Genomic DNA, 18695 nt, shown 5'->3' with positions numbered 1-18695 from the left:
GCCCCAGGCCACCAAGCTGCTATGGAAGACAACACACACTCCATTTGACTTTGGAGGCTTTTCTTTTTCCATTTTGATTCCCTGAGAGTACATCTCTTAAAGGGAACTCTAACTCAATTTTTTTCCATATGGCTTCCCCCAAAGGACATTTCTTAGAAGGCACTCTAACCTCACTCTTTTTCCATATTGCTTCCCCTAGACTAAATCACTTATAAGGCACTTTAATCTCACTCTTTTTCCATACTGGCTCCCTTAAAGTACATCTCTTAGAAGGCACTGTAATCTCACAATGTGAGATTCAGGAGGTCTTCAAGAACAAAGAAAATATATCACTATAGATAAGTATTTGGTTAATCATAATAACCTTGCACTCTAATCTTACAATGTGAGATTCATGAGGTCTCCAACAACAAAGTAAATATCACTATAGATAAGTATTTGGTTAATGATAGTAATCTTGCCCTTAAGACACTTAAGAAGAACACGAACCACTTTCCACATTTTTAAGAAACCTTTTGGAGAATCTAATCCCATCTTTTCTTCTATGAAATGTCCACTTCCAAACATACTCTAATGATTTCCTTTTGTTCCAAGGGGTTTGAAACCATCTCCTTATATATTTTCTTAATTATTGAACAAAAAATCACTAATTGATTTCCATGCTTCCTAAAATTTCATGATGTTAGCTCATAAAGACAGAGTAAGTCAATATAAAATAATTTAAAAAAATGTCATATTTTGGGAATCAATAACTCCATTTAATTTTGGATATATCTTAACCATGCCGACTCTAAATTTGTCAGAGATTGTAGATCTAGATTCTACTCTTCATGATCTTTTCAATGATATGTCACATAAAGGGGTTTTGACAAAATTTTGGACAAGTTCACCATGATCCCATTTTTCAAATGGGAATAGGATATTTTCCAAATTATCTAATATGGTGTTGAGTGGTATCATCAACAAATTATTTTAAAAGCTTGGTGTTCACTCTAGAAAGCCATCCATTGATTTCTCATTCCACTACGACCTCTCTAGAATTTTCAAATAATGGATTCTATTTCTTTTCCTAGACTTCATCCCTTGAATTTCTAATTCTCTTTATTCAAATATCCTCTAATTTATCTACCTTACACATTACATGACTCTACTTTCATCTCAAAACATAAATCTTATCGTGTTAGCCATTACAACTTGGTATTGGTCCATGCTCTCCAACCTGCCATTAAGTCAAAACAACATCACCACTACTCTAGCCTTGGGGTCTTAAAATGCTACTAGACTTGGGGTTGTCTTATAAGGAGCCCATTTGCTCACTTTAATTGATCTTGTTGCTTAAAAAATTGCTTACCATTAGTACCATGATTGTGATATGCTTGATAAATCATTGGATTTCTCCAAATCACCAAAATCACATTTTCCTTTTTAAGAACATTTACATCCTTATAGCATTAACCATGATGAGTAATAGAAGATTCTTACTCTTAACGAGCCTTAAAAAAGACATTTTTATATAAGATTCTTACTCTTAATGAGCCTTAAAAATATTCTTTGATTTTGAATTAATGAGAGGAATGAAGTAAGTTCACTTTTTATCTATGGCATGAGAAAATTGGACACATTTATTTGCCACTTGGTTCCAAACATGAGGAGTTATAAGCTCATACATAAGCATAGCCTTAAGGTATGTAATAAAAGAAGCTAACCAATGTGTAAAAATAGAGATGTTTTTGGAGGGTGGTAAACATACACTAAAGTGAGCCATGTATGTGATGGATCTTGGTAATCATGTTAAAAGTCGAGATCAATTGTTACAAGGTGTTCTCATTTATTGGCCTGTGTCACTTCTGATAAGATCAATGAGAGCAATTTAGCTCAGAAAAGCAACACTCCAATGAAAAAAACCATTCATTGCTCACAGCCATGTGTATCTTTCAGAAGTAATTATAGCAAAATCTGCAGACATGTGTACTGCATGTTTACCCTAACAAGGAGATAAGAGGCCCATAATTGGGTTAGGACCGAGTGATCTTAGACCCAGCCTCATTTGTTCTTCTGACTTGTAACAAAGGGCACATCTAGGGAGTCACCTCACTTGATCTTACCCAGAAATTTTCAAGTTAGAGAGAGGTCAAAATAAGATCTATACTAGTAGTGGGGAACGCTTTTTGATTGACCCCCACTTTGTAAGGATAATTTTTTTCTCCACCCATTTGAGAAGGGGTTTTACCGCTCTTGGCTCTACAGCTTATGAGCCTGTGATGAAATAAAATCATTCAAATCTCACCAAGCAGTCTCTCCTATGTGGAATTCCTCTTCACTGACTGCAGAAAAAATGTTCGAAAGCATAAGAGAGGCTGCCGTGTCTTGTGGTTCCAATGCGAGGATGCTTTGCACTGCCCACTTTGCTAGCATTACATTGCCATGGATTCTACAAGCACCAAGTAAAGCCCTCCACAAATTGAGACTGGGACGAAATGGCATCTTTCTGATTAGTCCCTCTGCCTCTTGTAGGCGCCCTGCACGGCCAAGGAGATCAACCATGCAGGCATAATGTTCTTCTGCCGGTTTTACACCATATTCTCGCTCCATGGAATAAAGAACATGATATCCTTTTTCCATTAGGCCCGAGTGACTACATGCAGTAAGCATACTCACAAACGCAATGTGATCCATTTTAAATCCATCATGTTGCATCTGCTCAACCAATTTAAGGGCTTTCAAGCCAGAACCATGTTGAGCATAAGCTGCAGCCATCACACTCCATGAGACCACATTGCGTTTTGGCAGTCTTTCAAATATGTGAAACGCAATGTCAACACACCCACACTTAGCATACATGTTGATGAGCGTGTTTGCCATCTCAACCTCTGATTCAAAACCTGCCTTCATTATTTCCATATGTAGTCTCTTACCCAATTCTAGGGCTGCAAGGGTTCCACATGCAATAAGGGTGCCCAAAAATGTTACCTTATCCGGCTTGATGCCCTCCATTTCCATGCTGTAGTAGAGTTTGAGAGCCTCCTCATCATGCCCATGTTGGACATAACCTGCGATTAAAGCATTCCATGAGACGACATCACGTACTGTAATTTGGTCAAATGCAAAACGTGCATCCTCCACACTCCTGCATTTAGCATACATATTGATGAGAGAGTTGCACACTTCGAGAACTGACTGGAGTCCAGTAGTAAGAATTTGAGCATGGAATCGCTTTCCTTGTTTGAGGGCGCCCAACTCAGAGCAGGCCTGAAGCATGCCCAAAAAGGTGACCTCATTTGACTTCACTCCTTCCTGTTCCATTTGCTGGTAAAGCTTAAAAGCTTCCTTAGCAAATCCAAGCTTCACATACCCTGCAATCATTGCAGTCCATGAGACCACATTCCGATCATGTAACCTGTCAAATACCTGGCGGGCATCCTCTATGCTTCCACACTTGGCATACATGCCAACGAGTGTATTTCCTATAAACATGTTGGGTATGGTTACATTTTGTACAATGTAGGCATGAAACAGCTTGCCCTTCTTCAGATTTCCAAGGCTGCCGCATGCTTTTATAATACTCAAAAAAGTGACCTTGCCTGCTTTTTCCATCCCACTTTCTAGCTTCAAAGCAGCCATGCATAGTAAATGCAGCTACTGTTATATGCCATGTAAACCTATCTTCAGCAAGTCCTAGCTTTCCTTCAGCCATGATTTTTTATTTTGTACACCCCTGTAAAAGACAAGGAATACATGAGCATATAAATCTCAAATGCATCTTGCTCAACAACTACAACACCTACATTTTATCATGTGCCATGTCACATGCATCAACCTCAATCATTAAATGCATGTATCATGCGGCTACCAATCCCGGCTACTAGCATTAGGGTTCTGTACAGAATCAGCCCATGTTTTGAGCCCTAATCTAAAAATTGACAAAAAAAACTATGTATGAACACAATCAATGCAAAACACAAATATGCAACTAACACTAAGTTAGCCAACTAGGATTGGCCAACTTAGTTGGCCTAGTTTTTATAAATAGGACCCCCTCTCTCCCCATTCTACACATCTTATGGACACTTGAGTGCAGCAAGCAGAGAGAGAGAGATAAGAGTCAAGAAGAGTAGCGTCTTTAAGAATGCGAGATTGTCCAAATACACTTTATCTGCATGCATTGCATTCATGGTTGCTTGGAACAATAGTTTTTGAGTGCAATGTTGTTTTTATACTTGCTTGGGTTGTATGTGTTGGTCTTACGGAGCCAGGGATGCCTGGATCTACATCCCGGATATGTACCTGATGCTAACTGCAAAGTTAGCCAGCCTGATCTTGGGTTAGGGGACCTTGAAGATTAGTGCGGCAGGCTGATTACGTGGGCTAGGGTAAGAATCAATGTTACCCCATAAGTTATAGCTATCTATAGATCTATAGTGGCTATATAAGGGGGTTGAGCCTATTGAGTGGACTATTGTATTCTACCATACTGTCGGAAGTGCTGTCGGTTGACAGAGGCTTGGGCCTAGGCATATTGTCATGACCCTGTGTTTTTCTCTGGACAAGATGCAGGTGTGCACGGGGACATGGTGGACAGTGTGAATGGCATCAGGTGGGAGTGAAGATGGAAGCCCATGTGTGGACAACCCCATGTGTGAAAGGGGGCAAAGAGATTTTAGTTTAAAAGGTTTTAAAAAAACCTTTAAAATCATTTATTAAGCCCTTCATTAAAGAAACATGGCCCTTATGCTATTTTTGGGGCCACGTGTGAGCTTTTTGGTAAAAGAGGGGCTGTTGGGCAGAAAAAGCAGGGAGGTGCCTATCTTTTGTGGTGGGTGTGCTTTTTCAGTCAGGAGGGCTGCTCATCTGGATATTCAGGCGCCTATCTGATGAGCAAGCGTGTGCTTTTCTGGGGAGAGGTGGTATGCATGCTGGCTGCGCACAGAAGGGCCTGTGCAGAACTGTACGGCTGCTGCAGGACTGTCCACGTGGCAGATCAGACTGCTGCAGGTGCAGATTCAGGCGATGCAGGTCAGGTTGCTGCAGATTGAAGGCGGCGCATGTGCAGGTACAGTCCACGTGGCAGATCTGTATGGCTGCTGCAGATTGGTTGGCGGCTGGTCCAGATGATAGATGCAGGCCTGTACGGACAGCAGGAGGGTACTGCTGGCGGGCTGCGCTACAGGCAATATAGGCGCATCTGGGTGTCTATTTTTGCATGCTTTTTGGAGATGAAAGGGCTGGCTGCTGTGCTGTGCTACAGAACAGAGACACAGGCCTCCTTTCTCTCTCTCTCTCTCTCTCTCTCCCTCTGCTGAAGAGTAGACAAGGGTTGGTTTTCTCTTGACACAAAGGTGGACAAGGGCTGTTTTTCCATGAACATAGACATCATGTCGATGGCGTTCAACTGATGGAAATTTCAGCCTTTCTATGCTTTGATTCGGGACTGTTTTGGGACAGTTTATGGGCTGTTTTTGTGTGGCTGCAAATTCAGCTATGTGCTTGGGTTTTTGGCTGCAAGTACAAGGTCATGTGGTTATGTTTCTTGGCATGGGAGTGAAGCAAGCTCGCATGGCTGCGTGCTCATGGAGCAGATTGTTTTCTTCCTGCTAGAAAGGAACAGTGGGAACTACAGCTATGGGCATCTCTATGTTGCCAGATGTTTCATGAGGGAACAGGCAACTAGATGTATGGAAACAGAACAGAAGTTTCAAAGGGAAACAGGCCTAAGGGTTTCATGTGGAAACAGGTCGTAGATTTTCTCGAGGAAACATGTTTTTGGGTTTCTCCAGGAGATAGGTCACATGCAGGCAGAAGGTACAGGAGTGGACACATGTATGGTACAGCCTTGCTACTGATTAGACAGGGGACAGGGAATCCATGACAGAGATGGATAGTACCCTTGGATGGTAGAGAGGGTTTGTACAAGTGTGTCAACTGTATGGTATGCTGTGCTGTGATGCGAGTTCTCTTTTGAGAGACAGTTTGGGAGTCTGTGTTGTGATGCAAAAGCACTGGATGTGTCAGGGTGTGATGCTGTTCATAGTGTGAGAGGCTATGGATGGTTGTGGCAGCCTTGATCATGGGAGAAAGCTTCTGTATGCGGACTCAGTGTGAGAGAGTCTTTTGATATGAACAATGGCTGGACTTGTTTGTGGATGCCGTGTGGACAAGAAGCCAGATGCAGGTTCTTTGCAGGCTTCAGGAGTTCTATTGGGACGGCTGAGTTCCCAGCCTTATATTGTAATCAAAGCTCTTAAAATCAATTAAGGAAATACCGCAAGGGGCGCCACTGCGATTTGGGGCCAATCGGTGTCCGTGTACTTTTTGCAGGAGCACTCTAGCTCCCCCTGTTTGTTTTCCTTTTCTAGGTCCTCAATGGTGTTGAAGTGTTTTATGTGCAAATGTTTGTTTCACCGCCCTTTGCTTTCTGAAGGCCGGTTTACAAGGTTCCGTTGCCGGGACACATCGTCGACTTTCTCAAGGAGGCGAGTCCGTGGTTGCTTTGGTCGGGACAATCGCCAACTTTCCTAAGGGGGCGAGCTTGTGGTTGTCTCATGAGAGTCACATCAAAAGCTTCAACATGAGGAAAGTGAAAAGGAAGTGCAGGACACAGTACAGGATTTTGTGTCTTTGCCTATATGAGATAAAGAGCAAGAGCAGAAGATGAAGTTCAGGAGAAAAGACACCAAGGACAAGAAGTAGTCGGCCAGGAACAAGAAGCAGTTGAAGTGTTATGGTGCAGGAGATGCGTTGAAGGCTATGGCTTTCGACAGTTTGTCACCGGTGGTATCTTCATAGAGGCTTCATGGGTTCGGAAGACAGTTTCTTTCTATGTTAGTGGTGATCTACTATGCTTCATCGAGGACTTGTGCTTATCACTTGGGTGGAGTGCAAGCAGGTTTTGGGTGCCTGAGGATGTATCAGATGAGGCTCAGATGGAAGTGGAGGAACTTGACGAGGTTCTTATTCCTGAGCATATACTGGCACATAAGGAAAGAAAGGTACAGGGTAAGGTTTCCCGTCACTATCCTGTGAAGTTCAAGAGCTGTTCACTGATGGATACGAAGTGGATGGAGGAGGTTCACTGATGGATGCGAAGTGGATGGAGGAGGATGACTTAGCAGATTCACCTCAGGAGTTGCAGCTTTATCTTGATGCCTATGAGTTGGAGTCGACTCTTGTTACGGCTCATTCAGGTTCAGCAGAGCATGGGTCTGGAGCATTACCTGATGCTCAAGAGGGGGGTAGCACCTCCGCTCCCTTTACAGACAGGCTCAGTTGTCATCTAGGAGTCGCTTGGTGACATCTTTGTATTCACCCGAAGGTACTGAGGCTGACAGTACATCTGCTTATGGGACTTCTATGATATTGTGTTCTAGACACATGAGATGATGGTTGAGTATGGTTCACAGTCGCGCGCACCTGGAACTCTAACTGCAACTATGGATAACTCTATGGAGGGCATAAGTCTTGCGAGCAGTCCTAGAGTTGGTTTGGTTCATGGAAATATGGATCGAACTCTGTTTGTGCATGTATGCATACACTTTTTGAGGTAGAGGTATTTTTGTATTCTGGTGCCATTGGATCCTGGTACCATTGAGAATACATTGGGAAAATACTCTGCATTGTGTTGAGTGCTGCATGTATGTTGGTATGATACATCAAGTGCTTTATTATGTCATGGATGCACCATTGGGTGTAACTCCTGCGGGATGGCCATGAGACATATGTGGGAAAGTACTTGGTAGATGTAGTGTTTGGATGCATTGAGTGCTTTCATATGCTCATGTTTTACCTTCAGTCGTGGGTCCTGCGGGATGCCCATGGGCGTAAGGCTTGCGAGCAGCCCTTAGACTGTTACTTTGGAGTAGGTAGAGCATTTTGAGGAGCATATTGTTTGCGAATGCATACGTGTGTGTCATGCATATGTGTGCCATATGTAGAATGATGCATGGTTTTGTTTTTGGCTAACACCGTTAACGTGTTTCCATTTGGTTTTAGACTTTTGCTGTAGGTTCTGAAGGAACAAGCAAGAGGACAGTGTGGCTTATTGTGCAGGATGATTGTTCTATCATCCAGATGCATTGGAAGGCCATTGTTTTTGCCATATGGGGTGTCTTTGCTCATGAGATGCTTTACTGTGCCATTGAGTGCAATCGAGGACGCTTGCCATTTTTCAAGAGGGGGGTATGTCATGACCCTGTGTTTTTCTCTGGACAAGATGCAGGTGTGCACGGGGACATGGTGGACAGTGTGAATGGCATCAGGTGGGAGTGAAGATGGAAGCCCATGTGTGGACAACCCCATGTGTGAAAGGGGGCAAAGAGATTTTAGTTTAAAAGGTTTTAAAAAAACCTTTAAAATCATTTATTAAGCCCTTCATTAAAGAAACATGGCCCTTATGCTATTTTTGGGGCCACGTGTGAGCTTTTTGGTAAAAGAGGGGCTGTTGGGCAGAAAAAGCAGGGAGGCACCTATCTTTTGTGGTGGGTGTGCTTTTTCAGTCAGGAGGGCTGCTCATCTGGATATTCAGGCGCCTATCTGATGAGGAAGCGTGTGCTTTTCTGGGGAGAGGTGGTATGCATGCTGGCTGCGCACAGAAGGGCCTGTGCAGAACTGTACGACTGCTGCAGGACTGTACGGCTGCTGTGCAGGTACTGTCCACATGGCAGATCAGACTGCTGCAGGTGCAGATTCAGGCGATGCAGGTCAGGTTGCTGCAGATTGAAGGCGGCGCATGTGCAGGTACAGTCCACGTGGCAGATCTATATGGCTGCTGCAGATTGGTTGGCGGCTGGTCCAGGTGATAGATGCAGGCCTATACGGACAGCAGGAGGGTACTGCTGGCGGGCTGCGCTACAGGCAATATAGGCGCATCTGGTGTCTATTTTTGCATGCTTTTTGGAGATGAAAGGGCTGGCTGCTGTGCTGTGCTACAGAACAGAGACACAGGCCTCCTTTCTCTCTCTCTCTCTCTCTCTCTCCCTCTGCTGAAGAGTAGACAAGGGTTGGTTTTCTCTTGACACAAAGGTGGACAAGGGCTGTTTTTCCATGAACATAGACATCATGTCGATGGCGTTCAACTGATGGAAATTTCAGCCTTTCTATGCTTTGATTCGGGACTGTTTTGGGACAGTTTATGGGCTGTTTTTGTGTGGCTGCAAATTCAGCTATGTGCTTGGGTTTTTGGCTGCAAGTACAAGGTCATGTGGTTATGTTTCTTGGCATGGGAGTGAAGCAAGCTCGCATGGCTGCGTGCTCATGGAGCAGATTGTTTTCTTCCTGCTAGAAAGGAACAGTGGGAACTACAGCTATGGGCATCTCTATGTTGCCAGATGTTTCATGAGGGAACAGGCAACTAGATGTATGGAAACAGAACAGAAGTTTCAAAGGGAAACAGGCCTAAGGGTTTCATGTGGAAACAGGTCGTAGGTTTTCTCGAGGAAACATGTTTTTGGGTTTCTCCAGGAGATAGGTCACATGCAGGCAGAAGGTACAGGAGTGGACACATGTATGGTACAGCCTTGCTACTGATTAGACAGGGGACAGGGAATCCATGACAGAGATGGATAGTACCCTTGGATGGTAGAGAGGGTTTGTACAAGTGTGTCAACTGTATGGTATGCTGTGCTGTGATGCGAGTTCTCTTTTGAGAGACAGTTTGGGAGTCTGTGTTGTGATGCAAAAGCACTGGATGTGTCAGGGTGTGATGCTGTTCATAGTGTGAGAGGCTATGGATGGTTGTGGCAGCCTTGATCATGGGAGAAAGCTTATGTATGCGGACTCAGTGTGAGAGAGTCTTTTGATATGAACAATGGCTGGACTTGTTTGTGGATGCCGTGTGGACAAGAAGCCAGATGCAGGTTCTTTGCAGGCTTCAGGAGTTCTATTGGGACGACTGAGTTCCCAGCCTTATATTGTAATCAAAGCTCTTAAAATCAATTAAAGAAATACCGCAAGGGGCGCCACTGCGATTTGGGGCCAATCGGTGTCCGTGTACTTTTTGCAGGAGCACTCTAGCTCCCCCTGTTTGTTTTCCTTTTCTAGGTCCTCAATGGTGTTGAAGTGTTTTATGTGCAAATGTTTGTTTCACCGCCCTTTGCTTTCTGAAGGCCGGTTTACACATATGACAACAAGAACCACTCCGAGCCTTAGTCCTTGTGCAGACATACAGTTGGGGGTGGGTCTTCCAATGCATACGGTTGAGTGGTGGGCTAGCCTACATGACCCCTAATTGAGAACTAATCCTGTTTGTCCAGTGTTTAGGAGATCTATGGGCACAACAGTCGTCTAAACCGTGAGAGGAGGATGAAGAGCATCGACGATGCACAAACAAGGATACTGTAAACAAAATGAATTGTGCTTTTTAGGAAGAACTGTGTAATCCTCTATGACTCTGTTGCTAGGGTTTGATGCATACTCAAATTTGAAGTATGTGCTCGCTTTTTGCTTTTGTGGAAAACGCCTAGAGGAGAAGAGAAGTTTGGCAATGGGGATATGCTTGAAAAATGTAGATGTGTAAGCTGAATTCTATATGCAGAGATGTGTGCGATGCTTTTTCAGATTTGAGAGTGGTATGTGATGCTTTCCCACGGGCTTTCTTTTTGTACTGCTTTTTATGTGTTTGGGCATAGTTCTGCAAGACTGGTTGTCCAGATGGTATGGCAGCAGTGCGTGTAGGGCCTGATCATGTGCAAGTCGTACAGCAGCAATGCGCTATACAAAACATACAGCCATGTGTGCAAGTCGTACAGCAGCAATGTGCTATACAAGACATACAGCCATGTGTGCAAGGCAAGCGTGTTATGTACCCAGCACTAACCCTTGGGGTTAGGGACTAATCCAGTAGGGTTAGGGGAGCCCTGGGATTAGGGAAAGCAGGCTTGGATGGATGGCTAAGGTTCAAGGTTACTGGCTATTTATGACTGGATAGTTATTTATAGCAGCAATAAGCACTATATAAGTGAGTCTCGGGTTATTAATGATTCATTGTGGTCTGTACCTCACGAGACACAAATCTGAAGATGGACCAAATGGTCGGCCAATTGGTGACATTGAGCATGCGCTATTATGAACCTTTTCAAGTATTGGAAAAGATTCGTGAGGTGGCCTATCGTTTGAAGCTACCAGATCACTGGAGGATTCACAATGCATTTCATGTGAGTCTACTTAGACCTTTCCGTGGGGATGTGCCTGAGGATGTATCAGATGAGGCTCAGCCGAAAGTTGAGGAACTTGATGAGGTTCTTATTCCAAAGCAGATACTGGTAAGGAAAGGAAGGTACGAGGTAAAGTTTCCCATCAACTCTTGCCATGGACATGGCGGATCACACGCGGTCTTGTGAGGGTCCCTCAAGACTGGCTCTGGTGGTATGGGTGTCAAGGCTGACTAGCTTGGCCTGTGGGAGTGGAACCTTAGCCCTTGGCTCAGAGATGGTTTACGGACGCAAACCTACGGTTTCAAAGTGTCCCTCCGAACAAGTGCTGCTTGTCACCTTCTTCTTGCAAAGGGCGAGCCGCAGAGTGAGGACTCTACCTGCAGTAGCAGAAGTAGTAGCAGCAACAAAGATTGCAAGGGTGGCCGCACTCGCAGCATAGCAGAGGATGATTCCTGTACAGTAACGGCCCGGCCTGCCAAGTCACATTCTTCCTGCAGACGGCAAGCCGCAGAGTGAGGGCTCTACCTGCAGCCCAGCCTGCCAAGTCACCTTCTTCTTCCTGTGAAAGGCGAGCCGCAGAGTGAGGACTCTACCTGCAGCAGCAGAAGCAGTAGTAGCAACAAAGATTGTAAGGGCGGCCACACTCACAGCAACAACAGAAGAAGATGGGAATTGTACATTAACGATGACTGATTAAGCGCCAGGTCTGTCTACAGTTTGTACCATCTCAACTAGGATTTTCTAAATGATTTAGAATTCCTAGATGATCTGGAGTTTTGAAAGGCTTTGATCTGCCATGGCTGCGTAGTCGCAGTTATTGAAGAGTAAAATTGAACACAAAACCAGAGAGGGCAGTGGAGATTATGCCACGATTTGGAGGCTTTCGTGCTTCATTGCTCAATCGACCATCTATTCTATACAATCTACTATTTTTGCTATATTCCAGTGGCAACCGGAGGATGCTCCATGTGTCAGCTCGCTTTCCCCCAGTCCCTCAGGTGTGGCCACCTCCCAAAGGACCATGAGGTTCACGTTCATGCACACCATGCTTCTCAACGCTTCCCTCCCAACAAGTACTGCTGGTCACTGTAATCACTATAGTGGGTATATGCAGGTCTCCACAAACCCTAAGTGCAGCTCAGCCAGTGAAGGCGTTGCCTAATTTTCTGCCTCTGCATTTCCCCCCAGTTCCAGTGCTGGGCATTGCCAATCCCAAGCAAGGCACTCCATTGAGCAACAAGGAGGGGTGCTGCCGCACTTCCCCATCTTGGACAACCTCTTCTTGCTGTTGAAGGTGGCGGACTCTTGCTTCAACTGTACCTTCTTCGTGTCGATCGACACTCCCTTGATCTTAACTGCCTCAGTAGAGGTGCCGCTCTCCCCTTCTAACCTCCACCTTTTGCACTACCAGGTGGTGCCTTTCCACCTGCCTTTGGACTGCCTCACCCCCTTGCCCCTCACTTCCAACATCCCATCCTTCCTCAACGGCTCCCACCTCCTCGTCATCGGCAGCAGCACCACCCCCACAAGCTTACCATGCAACAATTACATTTCTATCAACTACCAGTGCCTGCTGGCCCCTGACCTCTCCGTGTCTGACTTCATGATTGTCTGCGGCACCACTGGCTTCTTAGCCCCCTTCATCTTGGCCATCCCCTTTCCTACAAACACAGAAGGTACCCACCCACCCCTCTCTCTCTCTCTCTCTCTCTCTCTCTCACACACACACATAATTTTGAGCCTTGCTAACATTTTCTCATTGGATGTCGTACATGTGTTCACAGGCTAAGTACCATGCATCGACGTCCTTAAACATTTAGAGCTCAGTTGTGAAGATTGGGTAAGAGGAGGTTCCCTCTGAACTCTTGTAAATATATAATAGATCCCTTCATTCTGCACCTCTCTCCCCTCCCTGCATGCGATCTTCATTCTATCGCCAAAACCCTAACTGGCATTGTCTTCAAACCCTTTGTGGAGGTCCAGAACCAGCTCAACAAAGTCCCCTCAAGTTCTTCTCAGTCGTTGGCTTGCCAGAGCTTCTCTGCCACCTGCAAGTCCACCATCAATGAGCAAATCAAGTAAGTTGTCCTTTCTTTTGCCTCCTAATGAGCTAAGGCTCAAAGCAGTACTCCTTTCTGTGGTTTCTCTGCTGAGGAACGAAATGTTGTTGCGACTCAGGGTTCATGCAAGCTTCTCTGATGTGTTATGCAGTTAGGCATCATGCAAGCATTTATGATCCATCATGCCATAATGCATGCAAATTTGGTCACATCGATGGCATTCGGTTTCATACCATCAGATTTCACGCTATCATGTATCATGCACCCTGCATGTTCAAATTCATGTTGCAGAATGCATGCAGGATGAAAACTTATCACATACAATGCAAAATTATGATATCAGGTCAAGCTCTTTTTCTTGGATGGCACTCTGACTGGGTTTCCCACATTAGTTCAGGTCTCTGTGGTTCTAGGCACATTGTTATGTGATGAGATTGATGACGGTCATCTGCCCAAGTTGTTATGTTGGTTGGGACTCTAACTGTTTCCCATCTCTACGGTTCTCAGCACATAGTCGTGTGATGAGATTGATGATGGTCCTCTGCAGTAGGTGTTATGCTGGGCATATGTAGTGGTTACTATTGAAGAAATTTCCTGCAGCCTCCATTTTCTACATAGGAAAACTATATTTTTATCTTATGTGCAATCAGTGTCCAATATCCATGGGAGGGCAGTGCCAAAACTTGAGCTTATGCTTTTACCATGCAAGCTGCTTCACTTGGAGCCCCAGTGCTGGACTAGAGCCTTCTCTGCCATAACCCATTCATGTGGATTCCCTGGGATTCAGGAGACATACAGTGGAAGCCTTTGGTTCCCTTCTGCGACAGAACCACATTGGGGGAAGACAAATACTAGGCTCCCTTTTGGATGCCAAGCATGCAGGGCTTGGTCAAGTCTCTTGCCTGTTAAGAAAACTACACTGTGGGCAGGCGATTTGTCTTCAGAGCCACATGATGAAAGTTTTGCTTTGGGAAAATGCTTAAAGCACGCAGGGCTTGGTCATGTCTCTTCCTTGTTAAGAAAACTACATTGAGAGCAGTCAATTTGTGGGGTTAAAGCTGCATGCTGAAAGTTTTGCTTTGGGAAAACACCTATCGCGGAACGTGAGAGAGAAAAAATAACAGCATTTTGTGCCTCAGCTTCTCTACATGCACCTAATCAAAGGAGCTGTACATTCTTGCACATCAAGTTTTCTACTTCTTATTTCAATGTTTAGTAGAACTGGTGTTAACTGTGGTCTTTTGCTTTTGGATTTTGGTTGCACAATACCTCTTATGTGTACCATGCCCTCTTTGCGTACATTGACCGAGATAATGTCGCATTGCCAGGTTTTGCTAAGTCACAGCCAAGCTCTTTTTTCAGTTGGTGGTAAAGTCTCCTTTCTGGATAACAAAAACTGCCAGCTTCACTCGGGCGTAGTGTTCTGAATCAAAGTCACTATTTCCTTCCTGCTCAAAGCATTGGCCACTGAGTTGGCCTTTCCTAAAAGATACTCGATCATACCACCAAATTGTTGGAAGATTTGCTGAGAGTCACTCCACTGTGCACTTGTGCGAACCTCAAATTCTCGACTATAAAGGAAATACTTCCAATGTTTTAGGGCCTGAATTACTACTAGGAATTCCCAATCATAGACCGAGTAATTCTTTTCTCAGGCATTAACTTACAGGATATGTAAACTACTAGATGGCTATTTTGTTGTAACACACCTCCAGTCGCGATGTTACTCGCATCGCTGATAACTTGGAACGGCTTGTCCCACAAGGCAAACGCTAGACAAGGAGCTTCTAACAAAGCCACCTTGAGGTTCTTGAATGCCTCCAAAACTCATGGAGTCATTTGGATCCATTGCCTTCTAGTCTTGACACCCTTAAGCAAATTTGTAAGATCTGCCGAGAGGCCAGAGAATCTATCAATGTGGGTGGAATATGCTTGGCATAGACTTGGGGGCATCAGAGGCTAGACAGTGAGTAGCTCTCTTGTAGATTTTGATCACAAGAGTAAGGGGACCCCTTCAAATGGAAACTTCCATGGTGGGTGTGAAGAAACAACACTTTTCAAACCCTAAAAAGGGACTTTCTAGTTATTTTATATTTTATATTTTTGGGGTTTTTGTCTTGGCTGCTGGCCTACACCTTTATGGTGACTGACCAGCACCCGCCTTCACTATATATAGCATTGCCCATACCTCATCATCAGTGTACCACTTCATCGCCACATCAGGTACCATCTGGCCGCCTACAAGCAGAGGCTCTGATCTGCATTTTCCTCTGCTGGTCCAGGCCGCCTTCTGCAGGGCTCACATCAGCCAACATCAGGCTGTTTTCTTGGTGCTTACATCAGCCCTCTCTACTACTCCCGGACAGCAGCCCTCTCTGCTACATCGGGACGGCAGCCCTCTCTGCTGCATCAGGTAGGCAGCACCCGTGTCACCAAAGCTTGCACCACTCGGGACGGCAGCCCTCTCTGCTCCAAGTACGCAGCACCCGTGCCATCAGGACTGCACCACCAACCTTTTTTTGCTGCCACTATCACCTCGGAGTGCTTTGCCACACATCGACGCAAGCCTTCGTCTTCGACCGTGCTTCAGCTCCGACGTCCTTCTCTCCGTGCTTCAGCTCCGACGTCCTTCTCTGCTTCAGCACTGGTCTTCTTTTTGCTCATAGTCACCTCTCATATGAGGGCTCTTGTACATATCTACACTCACCTTTTTATATATATTCACTCACATATTTCATGCTGTGTGGTTTTACTATGATCTCTCATATATCTGGTCCTTCCGTCCTTTTGCCCTCATAGGGTCATCTCAGCCTGAGGCGGCCCCTCATTTTAGATGGAAACCCTTACCGTGAGCTTGCTCACAAAACTGTTGATGGTGATGGGGATCACAAGAGTTTTTGAGAAGGCGACGAAGAAGCACCCATTTTTGAACGGAAGGAAAGCCAATTGAATGGAGCAGCTTCAACATCTCCCTCATATGAAGGGGGCAAATTAACATCCAGCGATTGTAACATCAACACTAATCTAAAGGCAGTACAAAATAGATACCTAAAGGGAGAGATCAGTGAGCTTTGTTGAGCAAGAAGTCTCTGTAGGAATTGCAAACAATAATGCCTCAGCAACCCGTGGGTCAACAACTAGTATGGTGTTAAAAGAGACAAACAGAGAGCATATATCAGCAACAGAGAGCAATTGAACTAGTTAAATACCATCAGGAGTACAACGAGCATGCATAGGTGCATGCATGCGTTATATTTGCAGCCCTAAGAAAAACAAAAAACAAAAAAAAAATTACCTGCAGCAAAAAAGGTTGAAGAGTACACATGGAAGGATTTCATTCGCAGCCAGGGTAGGTGCACATAGCCTGGAGGAATTTAAGCTTGAGAGTTCCGTTGATCATGCTGGCTGTTGGTTTGCATGTTCACACCATTTTATAATAGTGCCAATTACTCAAACCTGAGGATTAAAACACTAAGGTCTACCACTCCCTGTACCTCCCATCGGCAACCTGAAGGGGTCCTGGCATCGAGGCTTGCTTGCAAAACCTATTCCCTCCTTTTGATGCGAGGTTGATGCATCTGTGATCTCTCTCTCTCTCTCTCTCTCTCTCTCTCTCTCTCTCACACACACACACACACAGAGGCCATCTCTATCTGTTGCTCAGCCACGGAGTGCCTATTGTACATGGTTCATCTCTCTGAGACTTCTCTCACACACGAGGATGATGATGATCATAGAGCCTACCACCTTGATGCGCGCCCCCCAAGAGAGAGAGAGAGAGAGAGAGGGGTCCTTGCGTCCCAAGTGTTTGTGAGAGAAAGAGAACTCTCACATAGAAAACTCCTCCCTAGTTTATAGAAGGAAACACGCGTGAGAGAAAATGCCACACATTAAACTCTACACATCATCCATAGCATAGCAAGGTTGCTTTCTGATGGGAGTCATGCCCTTTTTGGGCATTTTGGCAGTAAAATACAGCCACTTATTTTGAGTGACCATAAAAAAATAAGTTGAGCCATGAAAGAAAATCAATCTTGGCCATGTGCTTATGAATTCTAGCTCATGCACCGCCTTCTTCATCCTCCTCATCAATGCACTCATATTGGCAATCCACATACAATATCATTGCCAACTCAACCTCTTCATCCTCCTCATCAATGCACTCATATTGGCAATCCACATACAATATCATTGCCAACTCAACCTCGTCAAATGACCCTAACCTTGTAAATAGCCATTCAATGGTTTTTATTAGCCACTCAATGGTTTTAACTAATCATGGCATCTCTATCTTGTATAAAACACTCGTTTAGGTTCTTGTACATAGCATAGTTAGAGAAAGCACATAGCTTATATTATAAATAGCCACTCAATGGTTTTAACCACAATCATGACATCTCTTTCTTCTGTATAACACTTCTTGTACATAGCTTAGTTATAGAAAGCTTAGGTAAGGCAGAGCAACAATCGAACATGCTTGGTTTTCAAGGTGGCATGCCTCCAAATGATTAGCAAAGCTCCTCCAGCTCCCTCCAACCTATTTTAAACAATGGCAAGATCGAGTTGAACCATGAAAGAAAATCAATCTCGCCATGTGCTGATGAATTCTAGCTCATGTGCCGCCTTCTTCATCCTCCTCATCACTCAATGGTTTTAACCAATCATGGCATCTCTATCTTGTATAAAACACTCGTTTAGGTTCTTGTACATAGCTTAGTCAGAGAAAGCACATAGCTTATATTATAAATAGCCACTCAATGGTTTTAACCACAATCATGACATCTCTTTCTTTTGTATAACACTTCTTGTACATAGCTTAGTTATAGAAAGCTTAGGTATAGAGCAGGTAGAGCAACGATCGAACGAGGTGGCATGCCTCCAAATGATTAGCAAAGCTCCTCCAGCTCCCTCCAACCTATTTTAAACAATGGCAAGATCGAGTTGAACCATGAAAGAAAATCAATCTCGCCATGTGCTGATGAATTCTAGCTCATGTGCCGCCTTCTTCATCCTCCTCATCACTCAATGGTTTTAACCAATCATGGCATCTCTATCTTGTATAAAACACTCGTTTAGGTTCTTGTACATAGCTTAGTCAGAGAAAGCACATAGCTTATATTATAAATAGCCACTCAATGGTTTTAACCACAATCATGACATCTCTTTCTTTTGTATAACACTTCTTGTACATAGCTTAGTTATAGAAAGCTTAGGTATAGAGCAGGTAGAGCAACGATCGAATGAGGTGGCATGCCTCCAAATGATTAGCAAAGCTCCTCCAGCTCCCTCCAACCTATTGTAAACAATGGCAAGATCGAGTTGAACCATGAAAGAAAATCAATCTCGCCATGTGCTGATGAATTCTAGCTCATGTGGCGCCTTCTTTATCCTCCTCATCAATGCACTCATATTGGCAATCCACATACAATATCATTGCCAACTCAACTTCATCAAATGACCCTGACCTTGTAAATAGCCATTCAATGGTTTT

The 18695-nt window shown here is 44.5% G+C and overlaps 1 protein-coding gene and 1 pseudogene across 3 annotated transcripts; one reads left to right on the top strand and one right to left on the bottom strand.

Annotated features, from left to right (window-relative positions):
* Window positions 1-1757: 1757 nt before the first annotated feature.
* LOC147632735 (pentatricopeptide repeat-containing protein At2g13600-like) lies at window positions 1758-17062 on the bottom strand. 3 transcript variants are annotated; one of them, XM_086807577.1, is made up of 3 exons: window positions 16500-17009; window positions 16253-16341; window positions 1758-3715 (listed from the first exon to the last, which is right to left on the bottom strand). In XM_086807577.1, the coding sequence occupies exon 3, from the start codon at window positions 3619-3621 to the stop codon at window positions 2284-2286; it is 1338 nt and encodes a 445-aa protein (XP_086663703.1). In that variant the 5' UTR covers window positions 3622-3715; window positions 16253-16341; window positions 16500-17009; the 3' UTR covers window positions 1758-2283. The 3 variants fall into 3 exon arrangements, with proteins under 3 accessions (XP_086663703.1, XP_086663702.1, XP_086663704.1); XM_086807578.1 differs by lacking the exon at window positions 16253-16341 and having other exon boundaries at window positions 2586-2747; window positions 2971-3715; window positions 16500-17062; XM_086807576.1 differs by lacking the exon at window positions 16253-16341 and having other exon boundaries at window positions 16500-17062.
* On the top strand, window positions 8651-12933 carry LOC147632736 (uncharacterized; annotated as a pseudogene).
* Window positions 17063-18695: the final 1633 nt, after the last annotated feature.

Source organism: Cibotium barometz, chromosome 13, assembly GCF_041138505.1.
Source record: "Cibotium barometz isolate CiBa-2024 chromosome 13, ASM4113850v1, whole genome shotgun sequence".
NCBI lineage: Eukaryota > Viridiplantae > Streptophyta > Polypodiopsida > Cyatheales > Cibotiaceae > Cibotium > Cibotium barometz.
The sequence above is the reverse complement of the archived record's forward strand: the minus strand, read 5'-3'. Positions and strand labels throughout refer to the sequence as shown.